An 18,918-nucleotide genomic window follows, 5' to 3' on the forward strand; every position below is an offset into this window, starting at 1 on the left:
TTATATAGTCAATTATATCCATTACTCGTTACCATGTGAAGATTACATACGTGTCTACGTAGTATACCCTAGCCCCTAAGCTTATTAAACCCTTAGGGGAAACAAGAAACGTGTGTCCAAACATCATAACATGGTACATCTTATTCGTATGCATTGCAGTTCACATATTGTGCATTATATAGTCAATTATATGCATTACTCGTGACCATGTGGTGCATTATTCGCAGATACCAAAATGTGGCAGTTACTTTTCCGTCAAATGTCAATAATAACCATGTAATGCATACAACCACCTTCTATAATGCAACACAGAACCAGTTTTATAGAATCAATCTGATCCGTTGATGCCTTAGATCTAACGCGTAATATTAAGAAGGAAAAATGATCTAAGATGTGAAAAGGAGAATAACGCTCCCCTATATATATATATATATATATATATATATATATATATATATATCTTCTCTATTTTTTTCCTTCTATATTATAATTAATTATTATTATTATTATTATTATTATTATGATGTTATAAATTAATATTTAATTTATTTTTTAATGTAATTATTTTTAATTATAGTTATAGTTGTAATTATATTTAATTATTATTATATTATTATAATACTAATAACTCGTAATTAATACATAATTATAATATTTTATTTAAAATAGGAATTATATAATATTAAATATTATTATTATTATTATTAATCATTATTATCTTATCTTCTTAATAACTACAATATAATCTTAATAAATTTTAAAATTATGAATTATATCTATAACGATATAAAATGATTGAATATCTTTAAATAGGTGTTTTAATCCTAAAATGATAGTATAAAACAATTAAATTAAAAATATTCAATTAATTAGTTTAAATAATTGATTTAATTAGGTATTTTGTCTCTAATTTATATTATGAATGTCAATAATTAGGTGTATGTATAAAATACTAAAAATATAAGAAAAGGAAGAAAAAAGAAAGAAGAGGAAATAGAAACTAAGAAGAAAAAGGAAAGAAGAAAGGGGAAAAGGTTCACATTTCTATTTAATTGAAATTTCCAAATATACCCTTTATGACTCAAAAATCACATGTTTGGTACTTAGGGTTATTTTTGTCACGAGCTACCAAAAACGATATAAAACAAAAATCAGATACTATTTTTGTGCGAAAGTGAAAGATCAGGTGCTATTTATATAGCTCACTCTATTTTTAAAATAGGCATAATAACTTACATTGGTATAATGGTCAAATTTTATATATATATTTGCACATATAAATTCAAGTAAATTGTCAAAAGAGATCAAACTTTCAATTTTCCATTTTAAAAATTGAACTAGTTCATTTTAATGGAAATTGAAACTAATCAAATCATCGCGTAGCAAAAAAATGAAGTGGTACATAATATAGCATAGCAAAAATGATAATAAATCATGGTACATCGTATCATTTCCCATAAAAACGTCATTTCGTCGCGCACTTGAAATCCCTTATTCCATTTGTACCATTTACTGTTTTTAATTCGATTTTTATATGCTTTAACGTAGTTTAATGATTATTAATTAATTCTCTAATTCATGTTAGGGTTTATAGTTATTTTTTATATTTAGATTGTGTATTAAATTAAATGTTAAAGTTTTTAATAACATTAACCATCTTTCGAGCGCTTGTTTATTGCAATCCAGTCCGAAAATCTTAAATTTTATGTAAAATTAATCAGAACTCAATTTTTCGAAAATCCAAATTTCGAACTATGAAATCCAATCTTATTTGAAAATTTCGAAACTTCGTAATAAATATATGAAAATCCAATACCAAAATTTCAAAAATTTGAAATCTCGTACCAAATCGGAAAATGTCATACTATCAAATATCTTCATAATTGTTCAACACAAAGGTTTTATATTTATTTGGTTTATTATTGTAATATATTTTATTAATATATGTATAAAAATTCTTTGGATTACTTTGAATTTGAAATACACAATACGATCCAATCAAAACATCAGATATTTTTTTGAAAAATCCAAAGAGAAATTTATATTTTAATTTGATTCACATATCGATTTTTAGGATTTTGGATATTTTTGTTCACCTCTAATTATAACACTGTAGATATATTTGATTATTTAATTCCCAAACAAACATAGAATCTTGAACTGCATCTATTAAGATACATTCTATTTTCTATATATTTCTTTTTGGGGATAATTTTATATATTTCCAATTTTCCATTTGTCTATCTTCAAACATTGGATCTTCACTTGGAGCATCTCCCTATTTTCTATATATTTCTTTTTGGGATAATTTTATATATTTCCAATTTTCCATTTGTCTATCTTCAAACATTGGATCTTCACTTGGAGCATCTCTATAATGAAGAGGTAAAATTTTATAACTACCATATTTACCTTCTTTTCATTAAAAATCATTTTACAAGAGGAAAATATTTAAGACTGTATTATACATTTTCTCAATTTAAAGATGTATCTTTATCTTTTCATCAATGAAAATGTAAGAGCATTTGCAGCGGTGAGCAGGACGCTGTCCGTCCGTCCGTGCCAGCGGCACGACACCGTTGTCCGCCGCTGCGCTCTTGCCGCTAGCGCGGCGCTGCTCGATGCATCGAGCACGTTCGTGCCAGCGAGCAGCTGACGTGGCGCGTTCTAATTGGTCAACGACATTTCCGTTGGACATTTATTTTTTTTAAATCGAAAATAATACCAAAAATTAAAAAATATATATTTTCAGAATCCCAAAAAATTAGTCGTTTCTTTTACCGTTTTTCTGGATTTTATTTTTATTTTTATTATCCCCAAAATCATCTATAAATACACACATTCATCATCCATTTTTCATCTCTCATTCATATTTTTTCATACAACTTATATCTACATCTTCCTCTCTCACTCAAACCCTCAAATGGATTTCACTCATCTCATTGCGGAAGCGGAGCGCGAAGAACAAAAATACTATGAACAACATCATACCGCCTATGAAGCATATGTCGCAGCGAATACCCCACCCCTCCTCCTCAACCAACTAGATCAACTCGCCGATACATCCATCGTGACCGGGAGGGAGCCAACGAAAGGCACGTTGCCGACTATTTTTCTGACCAGCCGTTGTATCCGGAAGATTACTTTCGGCGCCGTTTTCGCATGTCAAAACGCTTGTTTATGCGTATTGTCAACACATTGTCCGCCCGTGTTGAATACTTTCAAACAAGTACAGACGCAGCTGATCGGCAAAGTCTCTCGGCGTTGCAGAAGTGTACGTGTGCCATCCGACAACTTGCTACTGGGCGTCCACTGGAATCCTTTGCCTTAAAATTTTTTGCGAGGGCGTTCGTTCAGCTTTCGGGGATGAATTCCTTCGGGCACCTACCACCGATGATTGCCAACAGTTGCTTCGTCTTCACGAAACAGTCCATGGTTTTCCCGGTATGCTTGGTAGCATTGACTGCATGATTGAAGGTGGAAGAATTGTCCGACTGCTTGGAGGGGGAAACACTTAAGCGGCCACAAAGGCGGCGGCCCAACACTTATCCTTGAAGCGGTCGCCGACTACAACCTATAGATTTGGCATGCATATTTCGGTGTTGCCGGATCCAACAACGACTTGAACGTGCTCTATTCTTCACCACTCTTGAATGATGTGTTGAATGGTGTAGCACCGGCGATCGACTACACCGTCAACGGAAATACATACCACATGAGTTACTATCTCGCCAATGGTATCTACCCAGGGTGGTCGACTTTCGTGAAGATGCTCAGCAACCCGCAAGACCAGAGACGGGTTCTTTTTGCGCAACGTCAAGAGTCCGCTCGTAAAGAGGTCGAAAGAGCTTTTGGAGTCCTTCAAGCCCGATTCAACATTGTGAAGGCCCGTCTCGACTGTGGTATGTGAAAAATATCACCGACATCATGTACACGTGTATTATCTTGCACAACATGATTATAGACGACGAAGGACCGAGGGCGGCTAGCTTTTACGACGAGGATGAAGCCGGAAGCTCAACCGCGAGGTCTCTCCCACGCTGAGGTGTGCATACGACGGTGGGTGAGAGGATCGAAACAAGACACACAATGAGGGATACCCGAACCCACGTTGAGCTACAAGAAGACCTAATCACACACATTTGGGCGAAATTCAGCCACGAGTAGTGGGGTTTTTAAATTTTATGAATTTAATTATATAATTTTTAATTTTTAGGATTTAAATTATGTAATTTTTAATTTTTAAGACTTTAATTATGAAAATTTTAATTTTTAGGATTTTAATTATGTAATTTTTATTTTTTTTGGTAATTTGTAATATTATTCCGGTTATTTTTAATGCATTTTAATATTGTGGAAATGTTTTGATTTAAATTGAATAATAGAATGGTGGGACCCTTGAGCTTGTCTTTGCGGAAGAGCACGAATGTGGGTGTTGTGCTCTTGTCTAAGAGCATGGAGTAAAAGTGGGTCCGGGCCCACATCCGTGCTCGTTGGCAAGAGCACGGACGTAGATGCTCTAAGCTCTTATAAGAGCACCCGCAACGCGGGCCGCCCGCGTTCCGCGTTTCGTGCCGGCGGAACGGAATCGGCGCGCGACGCGTTGCGGAGGTGCGTTCCATCTCCGTGTCGTTCCCAAGCCGTGCCGGGTGCCGACGGCACGACCCGCGGCACGGTCCGTGCCGCCACGCGCTTCGGTGACGTGGCTCGCCCTGCGTCGTGCGTGACGCCCACTCGCCGGCCCGCGAGTGGGCGTCTTCACGCTGACGCAATAAATTCATTTTTTTAAAAAATGATTTTTTAAAAAAATATTTTTTATTTATAAATTTTTTAAAAAAATATTTTTTATTTATAAAAATTGTTTTTTTTATTTAAAAACAATTTTTACAAATAAATGAATATTAGAAATTCGTATTAGCCCATATATATTTGATGGGCTTGCGAATTTATGATACTCATTCTTGGTTGTCTCTCTTTTATAGAGACATCCTTGAATGTTTCATGTTCCACTTTCGATGTGGGACAAACTCATTCTGGGTTATCTCTATTTTATAGAGACATCCTTGAATGTTTTATGTTCCACTTTCGATGTGGGACAAACTCATTCTTGGTTGTCTCTATTTTATAGAGACATCCTTGAATGTTTTGTGTTCCACTTTCGATGTGGGACAAACTCATTCTTGGTTGTCTCTATAAAATTGTATTTTAAATTATGTCATTTTTTATTTTTTTAGGATTTTAATTATGTCTTTTTCTATTTTTTTGAATTTTAAGTTGTAATGTTATTCTAATTTTAATGAAGTGTGTTTGTTTTAATTGAATTGGGTTGGAAATAAAAATAAAAAATGAAATTGAATGAATAGTATTTTAAGGAACGGTTAAGGAACAGATAAGAAACGGAGGGTTGCAGGTTTCGTTCCTTAGTTAAGTAATGAAGTAAAAAAGTACAGTGGGACCCGCAAATAGTAGTTTAAGGAACGGTTTAGGAACGGTGGGGGAACAACGTTGTGGATGGCCTAACTACCATATTTGTCTTTTCATGAAAAATCATTCTCCAATAAAAAAATATTTGAGAAGTACTATTACCTTTTATGTTTTGGAATACATCTCGTAATATTTTTTATTTAAAAAATAATTTAGCTTTCCTATATTTTTTTTCTTTAAATTTGTTACTTTTTGCAATGATATATTTCCTTTTTTTAAAAATCATATATTTTCATTACACCTTATTCCCTTTTAAAGATGCTCTGCTTGTATTGTTAAAAACTTAAACTTGTACTACATGTATTGTGTTAGCAGAAAGGCAAAAACATCAAAGCACAAATTAGGTAATTATTGATTTTACATTTATTTAGCAATAATACTTAAATATCTATACTATTTTGGAAGATGTCTGAAAATATAGTACTCCACTGTAGTATATTTTCTTGATTATGTATTTAGAATGTCCATGACACAGTCTATATTTATATTGAAAACAGTACAAAATATATTATCCACCAAATATAGATGATGATAAAATAGAAACATTATAATTATGCAAAAGTCATGGCCTAACGGCAGTTAGGCAGGTTGTGAAGTCCACATCCAATTCCACAATAAATTAATTTCCCAATCGAAATTTTAATTTTTAAAGTCTAAATGCGAATAAAAGTATGAACTTATATAAATAAAGAAATATGCTATTTCTTCTATGATTAATTGCAATAATTATTCCTAATTAATAAACCCTCTGCAAACCAAGTTATTCGTCGGTCGTCTCTCACACCTCCAGAAAAGTGAAAACACACACACACCACGCGATATTTCTCTCCTTTTCTTCTGCTCCCTCTCCACAGTGTATATTATTTCAGCAATTCAACATTCATGTAAGGTCTAAGCATTTCAACATTCATGTAAGATTTTATGAGTTAGTTTTGATTTTTTTTATTTTGACGATTTTCTGCTGAATTTGAGCCGTTGAATTCGACGATTCTACCACCAATGCTACTCAGATCTCTTCAATTTAGTCCGTATGCTTACCTATTGTTGAACCCTAGTAGATCCGTGCAGGATTCAGTAAACTCGCCGTAGAAATTCTTCGATATTCGATAGGATCTGGGGATTGTATAGTTTTCGAGGTTTTGTGAATTGAATTTGGTTGGAGATGGCGGCGGCGAAATCCCAGGGGCGGCTGTTCACGATCGGGCTGGTGGCGTCGTGGTACTCGTCGAACATTGGGGTTTTGCTGCTGAACAAGTATTTACTGAGCAATTATGGATTCAAGTACCCGATTTTCCTGACGATGTGCCATATGACGGCGTGCTCGTTGCTCAGCTACATCGCGATCGCGTGGATGAAGATGGTGCCGATGCAGACGATAAGATCTAGGGTTCAGTTCATGAAGATCTCGGCGCTCAGTTTGATTTTCTGCGCTTCGGTTGTCAGCGGCAACATCTCGCTCAAGTACTTGCCGGTGAGCTTCAATCAGGCGATTGGCGCCACCACGCCTTTTTTCACTGCGGTGTTTGCCTACTTGATGACGCTCAAGAGGGAGGCGTGGTTGACTTATTTAACGTTGGTTCCTGTTGTTACTGGAGTTGTCATCGCGAGTGGGGTATGCCTCTTTCCTTTGATTCAAATTTGGTTTGGTGAATTTGATTTTGTGTAATGGCATTTAATTTCTCTTTGTACAGATTCCTTTTCTCATTGTAGTACTTGAGCTTGGTTTTGACTACTTTGGTTCATTGGATGAGGTTTCTATGTGGAAAATAGGAGCAAAACAATGATCTCGTGTTATTTGTTGCAATGAACCTGTCAAACAATTGTTTTGCATTTAGGGAAAAAGAGCTTCTTTTGTGTTCTCATCAAACTGATGTCGATCAATTTAGGTACTTAATAAGTAATTTGTGTTTTTAAAGCCTTGTATTCTCTGCTGGCGGAGGCTGGGTCTGGGTCAGATAGGTCATTTTTCTGGGGCCATTATGATGATGATGTTTCCATGATACTTACCATTTTGTGCGAGTGATGTCGTTGAAATAAGGGTTGCCTGATATTTAAGAGTCATGTTGATTCTAATTGTGTACCTCTTTAATTGGTGTAGGGCGAACCTAGTTTCCATTTATTCGGGTTTATCATGTGTATTGCTGCAACAGCTGCGAGGGCTCTCAAGTCAGTGGTTCAGGGTATTTTGCTTTCTTCTGAAGGGTAATAATTCTAAATTCATTCATAGGGATAAGTTGACAATGTGCTATATTATTACATTTGGATTCTGAAAGTCCTCCTTCTGTTTGAAGGGAAAAATTGAATTCAATGAATCTGCTCCTCTACATGGCTCCTATAGCTGTAGTATTTCTACTTCCTGTAACACTCCTCATGGAAGAAAATGTTGTTGGTATCACATTGGCCCTGGCAAGAGAGGATATCAAAATCATATGGTTATTGCTGTTCAATTCTGCACTTGCATATTTTGTGAATTTGACCAATTTCCTGGTCACGAAGCACACCAGTGCCCTCACTCTTCAGGTACTTCTTTTCCAGTAGAAGTACTCTTGTTGGGTTATATGTATTGATTTTCTATTGAATTTTTTTACACTTGTAGCTTTGAGCCTCTGTTTTCTTTATCGGCTGATATTTGTTTTCAACTATTGCCTATCTGTAAAATCCAAGCTAAGCTTTAGTGTCCAATTTCCAAAAGGCTAATGTGAAATGTGTGTATATGTTGAATGCAATGAGAATAAGTACATCTCTCCTTGCACTTACTGTGATTGTGGTAAATGCCTGCACATTCTGCCAGCAGCATTATTTCTGCATTTGTATATTAATTTAATTGGAGAAAAATATGGCCAAGGCTGGTTTGTACCAGTTATACAGTTTGATAATGTCTTGTGGGTTCCTTCAGGTCCTTGGAAATGCTAAAGGAGCAGTGGCAGTTGTAGTCTCCATATTAATTTTCAAGAACCCCGTCTCTGTGACTGGAATGCTTGGATATTCGTTGACAGTGTTGGGCGTTATCCTGTACAGTGAAGCCAAGAAGCGTACTAAATGAAGGAATGTTTTGATATGATAAGGTGAAACTGTTGACTACCAATGCTGTGCTTCGGGCGTATGAAATTTTGGCCAGGAAGGCGTGGGTGGATGAAGGCTCCAAACACCTCATTAGCTGGCTGTGTAGGAGTTTTTATTGCATTCATTATCGGTTACTAAATCAGATCCTTTTTTTAATCACTCCATTCTTTCCTCAACTCAGACACTATATGTTACTAGTATAATTCTTTTTACATCAATCAATTAGTGAAAAGAAATTAAAGTTGTGGTTATACATACATTTTTCATTGGGGTTCAAAATGATGTGCCCTTTTCTCATTATGTGTTACTAGTAGACTGTTTGGATTGTATCTAAAAATAAAGCAATGTTATCCATTCTGAACACTTCGTTATGGACAAGTTTTTTTTTAAAGATAAAACAATATACAAGAGCTATGTGTCTCCTGATTGAAATGGTGTCACTTTTGTGGTATAAAATCCTATGGTATCGGAAAATAATATTAAAATGTTTCCCTATATATGTATGAATGCATAAGGTGATTTCTCAATAGCCAAAAGCTTGGTGGTTTGAAACATAATTTAAGAAAACACCTAGATTCCCGCCAAATTACTTTCAACAATGTACTAGTACCAATTTAATGTTGAATGCATTTAGAAATCACAGAAAAATGGCAGTGATCGGAATCTCAAAAAAGCTGGTAAATGAAATCTCAATGACATCTAACAACAATCCAAAATCCAAAATCCAAAAAAAAAATTCAAATGATACAGAGCTCCAGTCACAAACAGAAATCATCTCAATTTTTGAATAGGATATCCAAAATCTCAAGAGCTACTTTCCAATTGAGTAAAATGAGCAGAATGCAAACCAGAAAAATCAGGCGAACCAAGCTTGGGCCAAGATTCCGTGACGAATCGGAGAAATGGATCCTGTACTTCATGGTCATGTTAGGGTTCATGATCCCCCATTGTTTCCCTCCCACTCCCAGGGTGCGGCCGCCCATCGCTGCATCACTGGTTGTACCATTCGTATTGTTGGAGGTACTCTTCTCATCAAATAGCTCATACACATACGCCTCCGCCGCCCCTTCCTTCCTCAGAGGCGTTCCCAATCCAGATCGCAGATGCCTCAGCAGACCTCCTAAGTACATCTCGGCGTAGTTTCCTTCCTGCGCCTCCGATTCGCTCGGCCAGCCAGTCTCCGTCACGATCACAGGCACATTCTCCTGCCCTGACACCGCCATGGCCGCGATGATTGCGTCGACCATCATGTCGAACAAGTTCCGGTATCTCACTCCGGTGACCACGTCATCGCGGAAATTGAACGGATTCTCCTGAAATAGAACGAATCCGAGCGGAATTTCGGAGTTGATGCTGAAGATGTTGTAAGGGTAGAGGTTGATGAGGAAGGATGAGTTGGTTTCGTCGAGGAACTCGAGCAAGGGGCGAACGACGAGCGATCCGATCGGTTCCTGGAATTCGGCTGCGGAGGGGGGAAACGACGTCGTCATGATGTCGATGAAGGAGAAGGTGGTGGAGACGGAGATTGTGCGGATGCCGAGGTCGAATAGGGCGAGGCGGAGGTTGCGTATGGCAGGGAGGAGGACGGCGGAGGGATCGACGGTTGGATCGACTGCGGCGGAGGTGGTGGTGATGACGTCGGCGCCGGCGGAGATCGTGGTGATGTGAGTGCGGGGGTGGTAGGGGAGGACGTGCGAGTGGAGCCAGAGAGCGGCGGCGGAGCGGTTGGCAGCGAAGGAGGGGATGAGGTGGTTGGGGGCGGTGAGGAGGAGTGTGATGTTGGTGTAGGCGAAGGCGCGGACGACGGCAGGGGACGGATCGAGGAGGCGGACGGCGGAGATGCAGAGGGATTGGAGCGTGGAGACCACGCGCTCCGGCGGGGGGAGGTTGGGGAGGGAGGGGTTGTAAGTGACGCCTACGGTGGTGGTGGCGGCGGCGGAGTGGAGGAGGATGGAGGCGATGAGGAGGAGGAGAGAAGGCATTTTCGCCATGTGTGGGTCTCTGTTTTGTGAGTGAAGAGAGGTTTAATGCGCACCTCTGTGGCGTATGTTAGCTGTGGCGCCAAAATTCAGTTATTTTCTGTTTGAAAGAGAGAGAGAGAGAGATGTGCCAAATTCAGTTATTCAGTCTCTTTTAGTTATAAATCTTCTTCTTGAAACTTTTATTTTCAAGATTCGCTCAAACTTTTCAAAAATCATCTCTCTCTCTCTGGTTTAATACTGATAGTGATAATAGCAATGGCTGACGATGAGCCGGAGAAAGGGTCTACGACGGAAGAAAGCAGCGAGGCAGAGAAAGGGTCTAGGACAGAGGAAAGCAGTGAGGTGGAGAAAGGGAATATGGTGCATGAAACGAGTTCTTCACGTGTGCATGGAAGTAAAGGAAAATGACACGTGGCATGAAGAAGAGTTAGCTCAGTTAGTTGATTATAACTGCAAGTTAGTTACGGTTAAGTGAGAGTTAGTTACGAGAGTTCATCTATATAAGATGAACTCTCCTCATTTGTAAGCTCAATTTCTCAGAATATCAATGAAATTTACTCTTTCTTCCTTCTATTCTCCTTCTCGTGGTTCAGTTCAAGTAGGTGCAATTCCGGTCGTTGTTCCGATTCCCGGCGACCCCGATTCCGCACCAAATGGTATCAGACTTCACGATCCATCGCCTGTGATGGTGGAAACCCGCTCCGGCGATCTGCGCCGACTGAAGGAGCGCTTCACGACCGCCATAGCTGCGTTCTCTGATTCTGATGGCGCTCGCGATTCTACTGAGTTCTCCAATATCGCCGATTCTGATCGTCGGCAGGAGGAGATCGACGCTCGCGATCAGACTATGAAGATGTCGATCCAACATCCATCGGCAGATCTGTTGCGGTTGGAGGACACATTTCGCAAAGCTATGGGCGATTTGTTCTCGAGGCTCGACGAGTCCAAGCGGAGGCTCGACGAGTCCAATCGGAGGCGTGATCAAGCTGATCGCACTTACGATCAAACCTTGAAGGAGCTACGGCAACAATCGAAGGCTCGAACCTTGAATGCTGCTGTTTCGACCGTATCTAAGGTTGATTCAAGCAGGGAGCTGCGTGAGGACCTCCTCGCCATCCAGATGCAGCAGAACGAGATTACGTCTCGCTTTGTTCCGGCGATGAATGGCGATCCGATGACTGAACTATTGGCCCTCAAACAAACAGGTTCGTTTGCCGATTATCGCGATCGTTTTGAATGGCTGTTTGGTCGTGTGTCCCTCCCTGAATCCTATGCTATTAATCATTTCATAAATGGCTTAAAACCAATTGATCAAAAAGCGGTGCGCATGTTTATGCCTCAAACATTGGTGCATGCGTATGCTCTGGCTCGATTGCAGGATCTATGTACTTCCCCTCGGGAGGGGAATTCTCAGGGTTCTAGTTCTAAAAGGTTTGTGGCGGTTGATTCAGAGCCTTCTTACCCTACTACACCATTATTTCCCACCCCTTCTATGCCGGAGGTAACACCGAGGAGACTACTAACGGAGGACGGAATGGATGATAAGAGAGCTCGCGGGGTGTGTCGTTGTGATGAGAAGCAACTGTACTTGTTAGGAATTGATGCTGGGTTGATGAATCTGGAATTTGATGAGGACAGGAGTTTAGGAAATGAAGTGTGTGTGGAGAAGAATGGAGGAAACGATCTGGCTAAGCGTGCTATAGCTGCTGATATTAGTGGTGTTGCTAGCTCTAGTTCTAAGAAGGTAACTAATGATGTTGTTCAAGACTTCGAAATGAAATTGGAAGAGAACCGAGATGGTTCGGTTGAAGTCTCGGGAGTTACTGATGTGGAAGAGACCGAGAGCAAAGATGAAGGGCAGGTAGATTCGAGTGATAAACAAAATGTGTCTATTGATCTAGAAGTGGCATCCGTAGCTAAAGTGGAGGACAATGATGGACATCAATCAAACTTGAAGGAAGTAGAGGTGGCCAAAATTGGTGAGGAACATCATTCTACCGTGAAGGCTAAAATAGAGCTGAATGAGAATAGGGTTGCAGAAAATGAGCAAGCTCTCTCTGTTGCGGCCTCCATCGCCTTGCTGCAGAACAAGGCTGACATTTCATTCAATTCGTCCCTGCTCCAGGATGAAGACATTATAAATGCAATTGAAGATAATGGTTTTGGGGCTGAAATTCTACCAGATCAAATTGCTACGCAATCGAATCCACGACGGACCTTAATAGGTCAGTTTACTATAGGAGGAATGGCATGTGCTGAAGAGGGAATTTCTGATGAGCTAGAGCCATGGACAGCTGAGCAATCCTCAAGGATTCCTGAATTTAACAAGGACGTGTCACTGATGTCACGAGGAATGGTCATAATTGATGGAGTTGAGGCACCCAAAAACACCCCGAGCAGCAATCGGGATGTGGATGTGTATGCGAGTAGAAACTTGAAGGAGCTGCGGGATGGTTTCGTTGCTATGAAAGTCCAAAACTCTAAGTTGATGGTGAAGCTTATGGCTGATAATGGAGGATTCTCATTCTCCTCCTCACCCGCACCTGCCTTCGGAATCACATCGCCTGCTGTTGGCGCCGCCTCCGGAGCCTCATTTGGCTTTGGCACTGCAACGACCTCTTCCTCGACACCTTCTTTTGGCTTTGCTTCCAACCCTAGCTCCGCCTCCTCCGCACCTTCATTTAGTTTTGGATCGGGAGCTGCGTCGTCTGGCTCATCTCTGTTCGGCGGTTCCTCGCTCTTCTGCTCATCCTCTTCCGCCGCGGCCACTGGCTCCAACAATTTTGGATCAGCTCCGAGTTCTGGCGTTTTCGGATTCTCGTCTGCAGGCACAGGCCAAACAGCTAATGCATTTGGTTCGTCGACTCCCACCTCGACTCCAACCCCCTGCCTATTTGGTAATACTTCTTCTTCCGCGAGCAATACCGGCTCTATTTTTGAGTCAGGGGCTAGTACAACGCCCCATCCCTTTGGATCAACTACGGCCTCCAGCGCCCCGGCATTTGGGTCGGGCCTGGCACTGAACTCAGGGCTATTTGGCTCGTCGACATCGGCTTCATCCACTGCCACTGCCACTGCCACTACCGGCCCACAATTTAGGGTAAGTTCTGCGCCTCCAGGCTTATTTGGATCCTCAGCTCCACATAAGATTGAAGAACCGAAGCATCGCACGGAGCGCGTCTTTCAGGTTTTCAGAGGAACGTTTCAACCTTTTGTTGAAGGAAATATACAGATACCAAACCTTGAGGACAAGGTTATTTGAAGGAGGGGAGATTTGGTGCATGAAACGAGTTCTTCACGTGTGCATGGAAGTAAAGGAAAATGACACGTGGCATGAAGAAGAGTTAGCTCAGTTAGTTGATTATAACTGCAAGTTAGTTACGGTTAAGTGAGAGTTAGTTACGAGAGTTCATCTATATAAGATGAACTCTCCTCATTTGTAAGCTCAATTTCTCAGAATATCAATGAAATTTACTCTTTCTTCCTTCTATTCTCCTTCTCGTGGTTCAGTTCAAGTAGGTGCAATTCCGGTCGTTGTTCCGATTCCCGGCGACCCCGATTCCGCACCAGAATACGACAGAAGACAGCAGTGAGGCGGAGAAAGGGAATACAGTAGAAGAAAACACCGCTAATCTCTTAGAAAGGTGAGAGGCATTTCATTCCCTTTTCTTGATTACCAAAAATGGGCAGACATATCATTTCGTAATCTCTTTGCTTCATCGTTTGATAGATACACAGAGCAGACGGTGCTTCAATTACTACAAGAAGTAGATAAATCAGCTGCATCGAAAATTGACTGGCATGAAATGGTGAAGAACACTAGGACTGGGATTTCCAACGCTAGGGAATATCAAATGCTTTGGCGCCATCTCGCCTATGGCCACGATCTAGCCGATCAATTGGAGGATTCAAACCCTTTGGTGAGTTGTAATTCCCCTATTTAAATTGGCTATGATTGCTGCTTGTTTCCGATTTCTTGTTTTTGAATGTAGGACGATGATAGTGATTTAGAGCATGAAATTGAGGATGATCCAGAGGCTAGCCCTAAGTCTAAAGCAGAGGCAGCAGCATGTGTCAATGTTAGTAGCCATACTTTCTCAATTCTTGGTTTCAATATTCTTACTATGCTAGCCTACAAGTGTGAGTTGAAAATATTGAATACTTATTTGATCTTTTGTATATACTAATGTTAGTACTCATCAATACTTGTCACCAAATGTAATCAACTGTAATATAATGATGGTCCAATGCAGGTTTTAGCTACTTCTGAATATCCAATAATTCATGAGCCAAACTTGTTGACTGTAGAAGCTCCATTGACAATGAAAGTAGCAAAGTGGAAGAGGCATTCTGATGGTTCCCTTCCCGATACTATAGAGGAGAAACATGTTACGATTACTGTTCCCCTACCAAACGACGAATTATCTGCAAGTGAGACATCAAGCGCTTATGCTTCCTCTCCAAGAAAAACAAGGGTGGTTTGGACTGCAGTAGATGATTTGAGACTCTCCAATTCAGTGCGAAAATATGGTGAAAACTGGGATCTCATTTCAGGTGTAAATTTCAAACATGAAAGAACGGCACATGAGCTATCTCGGGTGGGTACCATTAATGCTTTTGTAGGCACTATTTGTTTAAGTATATAGGCACACAATGAAAAATGGATGATGCATACAATTCATCTGCTTTGGGAAAGCATATTTCATCTTGTCATTCTTTTGTTATATTTGTTCTTACTTGCTTCGTAAATTGTCAACTTCTTTATATTGTTTTTCTCAACTATGCTTAGGATTTGTGCTATGATTGTTGGTAATAATGAACATTTGCAATTTTCTTTATATTAGGTTGCTGCCATTGTCTCATACAGTTTATGTGTTCATAACATCTTTTTGTACAGTTAATTAACCGAAATACAATTAACTTGTCAGAAATGGGCTTCTATCAAGAGGAGAAGGGCAAGTGCAAGACTTTCTCCTGGTCGCAGGGCTTCTACTCGGGCCGTTAATCTAGTCCTAGAGCGACGTCATCAGATGAGTACTAGTAAGTCTCTGCAATAACTCATTATAATTTCTCTAATATTTGTCTATAATGAATCTGAAATAGCTTCTGCAGCAGCATCAAATCCTACTTCAACGATCAATGTCGATGCAGTTGGTGGGAGTGGCAGCATATCTAACCCATCATGCTCTCAGGATGCTGTTGTTCCTGTCCACATGACTACTGGACCTAGTTCACTGACAACTGCTCCCGTGGCGAATCAACCATCCAGTAGCCAGGCACAAGGTGAATCTCTTACGGTTCCAATCTTTGAGGAAAACCCTGATGGAGATCAAGCTTCTTCTTCTTCTCTCGATCAAACTCTGGACCTTAACCAAGCTTTACGAAACCTGACAACAGAAGACACTGGTAATTTCTACTACCTTATGCTTTAAAGATGCAAATAATGATAGGTTTTATTGAACTGCAAGGTGATCAAGCTTCTATCTCCTCTTCTCATCTCCGTCAAACTATGGACCTTGATGTAGCTTTAACAAGCCCCGGAGCAGAAGACACTGGTATTTTCCACTAGCCAATGATCTTACAAATAGTGAGTTGCAAATAGTGATATGTTTAATTGATCTGCAAGGTGAAAAGCATGGTGATACCAGCAACAGCAGCATAGATAAGTCGGATGCTTAAAGCTTTCAAGCTTTCATGGTGCTCTCTCTCTCTCTCTCACACACACTATATATATATATATACACCTCTTACAAATTCCTTTAATAGTTTCATTAATTTTTGCAGGCAGGACAGCACTGGTGAGAGAGAAGATAAGAAAAGAAGTGTGTACAATTTGTGATGGAAAACAGTATTATGTTTTACCTTGAAATGTGATTGTTGTAGAACAGTATTATGTTCTTTTGCTCAGCTGAGTTTTAGCTTACCAGTTTTATAATTCCAGAGAAAACGAATCGAGCTACTGCATTTGATGTCACTAGCTTTACAATTCTTCCGAATTTTCTACATAAAATGTGTTGATGAAAATTGAAGATGCAAATATATCTTGATTCCAAGTATCAAATACCTGCTTCTTCTTTTGTTGCTGCCAAACTCTTGTTTTCTTTGTTTGTTTTCAGTAGAAAGGGAGAAGAAAATAATGCATAAATTCATTGTAAATGCCAGTTTGAACTTTGTGTTTGTAGTTTCCAAAGCATTTCTTGTGCTAGGAATCGTCTTGTAATCTCAGATATAATCTGTATTCACGAACAAGGAAACACGATATACCTTGCATCATTACTACAAAACCAAGCTGTCCTAATAGATATTTCCGAGAAAGCCAGGTTTCTTGGCTTGAAACTAAAGTTTTCTTTCAAGAAATTCTATGGAAAAGGCAAAAGAGGTGATGAAATGGCATAGATCAGTAGGAGGCATTGTTGATGCACCGATAGACAAGGTCTGGGACATGGTTTCCTCAAGCAGCAAACTACAGGAATGGATGCCGATGGTGGAAACGTGCACTGATCTATCCGGGCAGGAAGGCGTTGCAGGCTACACAAGGCTAGTCTCGGGGTTCATGTTCCCACAGAAAGACGAGGACAGGTCATGGATCAAGGAAAGGCTCGTTGCCATGGACTCCGAGTCCTACACTTACACGTATGAGTTGGAAGCAAGCAATGTAGGCCTTGATGGATCTTCAAACTCACTCAACCTCAGAGACTATGGTTATGGCTCGACACAGGTCGAGTGGAAATTCGTGATCAAACCACTCGAAGGTGTCTCCGAGGAGCAGATAATGGACTACTTGGGATATCTGTACAAGTCTTGTATCAATAGAATTGAGGGCGCTGTTGAGATTGCATCTAGAAACTTCTTCAACCAAGAATTTGCTTGCGATCAAGAACAATGATGTGTAACTTCGTTGTGTTAACATTTTCTATTGACAAAAATAGATAGTTAAGATAAAATCTAGCGCCAAGTAGGGGCCCGAACCTACGGCTTTCTGCTTAGGAAACAGACGCTCTATCCACAGAGCTACAGGCACTTTTTGTTGGTGTTATAGTAAACGATTTTAATTAAGCGGGATAATTGTTTTAAAAAAATCTATGCATCTTACGTAATAATTTGATACGACTATTATACTTCACATTGAAGAAACACAATGGATCGCTCATCACCCGAGTGAGTTACTAGTTAGAACATCTCCAGTGGGCGGACATCCTACTAGGACATCCATTAGGACATCCCAAAAACACCTCCTGCCACGTCACTAGGACTTTCCATCCCACTGCCACGTCACTAGGACATCCCCTGCACAATCCGCCCTTCCCATCGCCCTTCCCACTAGGGCATCCGGCAATAAAAAAAAATCACAATAATTTAATTACGTAAAAACTGAAATATAATTTTGACACGGAATACGGGAAAGCAAAATACGGGCAAAAATACATATTCATAAAACATAAAAAAACATAGTTAGAAAAAAGCAAATACATAGTCATTCGAAAAAAGAAAAATACATAAACCTCTACATAATCCAACATCCCCGGCCCACTCCGCGTTGAAATGAAGTTCAACGAGCCGTATATATAGAGTTTTTTTTTTTTAAATAATAATTTCCGGACGTCCGACCGGGACGTCTGACCCTTGCCACAGTGGCGGACGTCCGCCCGCCCGTCGCCGGGACGTCCGAGGACACCCGACGTCCTCATGGGACGTCCGTATCCGACCTAAACGCCACAATGGCGGACGTCCCGGTCGCCCGTCGCGACGTCCGACCGGACGTCCGCCATTGGAGATGCTCAAATACAAGGAAATGAGTTAGTGGAATGTGTAGTCTATTTATTAAAAATAATAAAAAAAATTAAAAGATAATTATTTATAGACATAAAGAAAATATGAGACAATTAATAGCAAACTATAGTACCACCACTCATCTATTTGATAACCAAATCAACAACCTAACGCTGTAACCATGCAAAATAGAATCAACAAGAAATAAAATAATTCGACAAACGAAATAACACAATTCACATGAAAATTTCCACGTAATAATAATGATGATGATTATATTGACATCCATGTTAATAATTGAAATACTATAATTCAATTCACACAATTTATTTACTTGCTCCAAAATTATTTTCCATCCGTCTTCCCTATAGATTCATAACTGATATTAACAGTGCAAAAAAAAAAAAACGATTCGAAAAAAGAATATTCACCCCTCTTAGTAATTGTAGAATCTTGCTCTAGTCCCATATAATTGGTATACAAATAGTAGTTTCGAATCGTTAACTATAATGCCAATTGAGTTGCGCCGTTACAATTTTTTAAAGGCAAACGAATCTTTGTCTAGTTAGTCATAATATATACTCACTCCGTCCCATAGAAATATGCTAATTCAGGATGA

The 18,918-nt window shown here is 39.7% G+C and overlaps 4 protein-coding genes across 11 annotated transcripts; 3 read left to right on the forward strand and 1 right to left on the reverse strand.

Moving 5' to 3' along the window:
• Positions 1-6,216: 6,216 nt before the first annotated feature.
• LOC121744304 (probable sugar phosphate/phosphate translocator At3g11320) lies at positions 6,217-8,925 on the forward strand. Of its 5 annotated transcripts, none has more exons than XM_042137817.1 (5): positions 6,217-6,395; positions 6,540-7,096; positions 7,583-7,686; positions 7,776-8,004; positions 8,381-8,925. In XM_042137817.1, exons 2-5 carry the CDS (start codon positions 6,647-6,649, stop codon positions 8,525-8,527), a joined length of 930 nt encoding a protein of 309 aa, XP_041993751.1. In that variant the 5' UTR covers positions 6,217-6,395; positions 6,540-6,646; the 3' UTR covers positions 8,528-8,925. The 5 variants fall into 5 exon arrangements, with proteins under 5 accessions (XP_041993751.1, XP_041993736.1, XP_041993743.1 ...); XM_042137802.1 differs by having other exon boundaries at positions 6,543-7,096; XM_042137809.1 differs by having other exon boundaries at positions 6,553-7,096.
• Positions 8,926-9,201: 276 nt separating this feature from the next.
• Positions 9,202-10,623, reverse strand: LOC121803893 (glucan endo-1,3-beta-glucosidase 13-like). Its single transcript, XM_042203472.1, has one exon. The coding sequence runs from the start codon at positions 10,536-10,538 to the stop codon at positions 9,324-9,326; it is 1,215 nt and encodes a 404-aa protein (XP_042059406.1). The 5' UTR covers positions 10,539-10,623; the 3' UTR covers positions 9,202-9,323.
• A 3,466-nt stretch (positions 10,624-14,089) lies between these two features.
• On the forward strand, positions 14,090-16,560 carry LOC121744332. 4 transcript variants are annotated; one of them, XM_042137846.1, is made up of 9 exons: positions 14,090-14,173; positions 14,260-14,449; positions 14,522-14,608; positions 14,783-15,127; positions 15,458-15,569; positions 15,633-15,935; positions 15,998-16,084; positions 16,156-16,226; positions 16,314-16,560. In XM_042137846.1, the coding sequence occupies exons 2-8, from the start codon at positions 14,336-14,338 to the stop codon at positions 16,206-16,208; spliced, it is 1,101 nt and encodes a 366-aa protein (XP_041993780.1). In that variant the 5' UTR covers positions 14,090-14,173; positions 14,260-14,335; the 3' UTR covers positions 16,209-16,226; positions 16,314-16,560. The 4 variants fall into 4 exon arrangements, with proteins under 4 accessions (XP_041993780.1, XP_041993797.1, XP_041993787.1 ...); XM_042137863.1 differs by having other exon boundaries at positions 16,055-16,084; XM_042137853.1 differs by having other exon boundaries at positions 15,642-15,935.
• A 330-nt stretch (positions 16,561-16,890) lies between these two features.
• On the forward strand, positions 16,891-17,415 carry LOC121808551. The gene has a single exon (XM_042209138.1). It carries the CDS (start codon positions 16,891-16,893, stop codon positions 17,413-17,415), a length of 525 nt encoding a protein of 174 aa, XP_042065072.1.
• Positions 17,416-18,918: the final 1,503 nt, after the last annotated feature.

This window comes from Salvia splendens, chromosome 1 (genome assembly GCF_004379255.2).
Source record: "Salvia splendens isolate huo1 chromosome 1, SspV2, whole genome shotgun sequence".
In the NCBI taxonomy this organism is placed as follows: domain Eukaryota; kingdom Viridiplantae; phylum Streptophyta; class Magnoliopsida; order Lamiales; family Lamiaceae; genus Salvia; species Salvia splendens.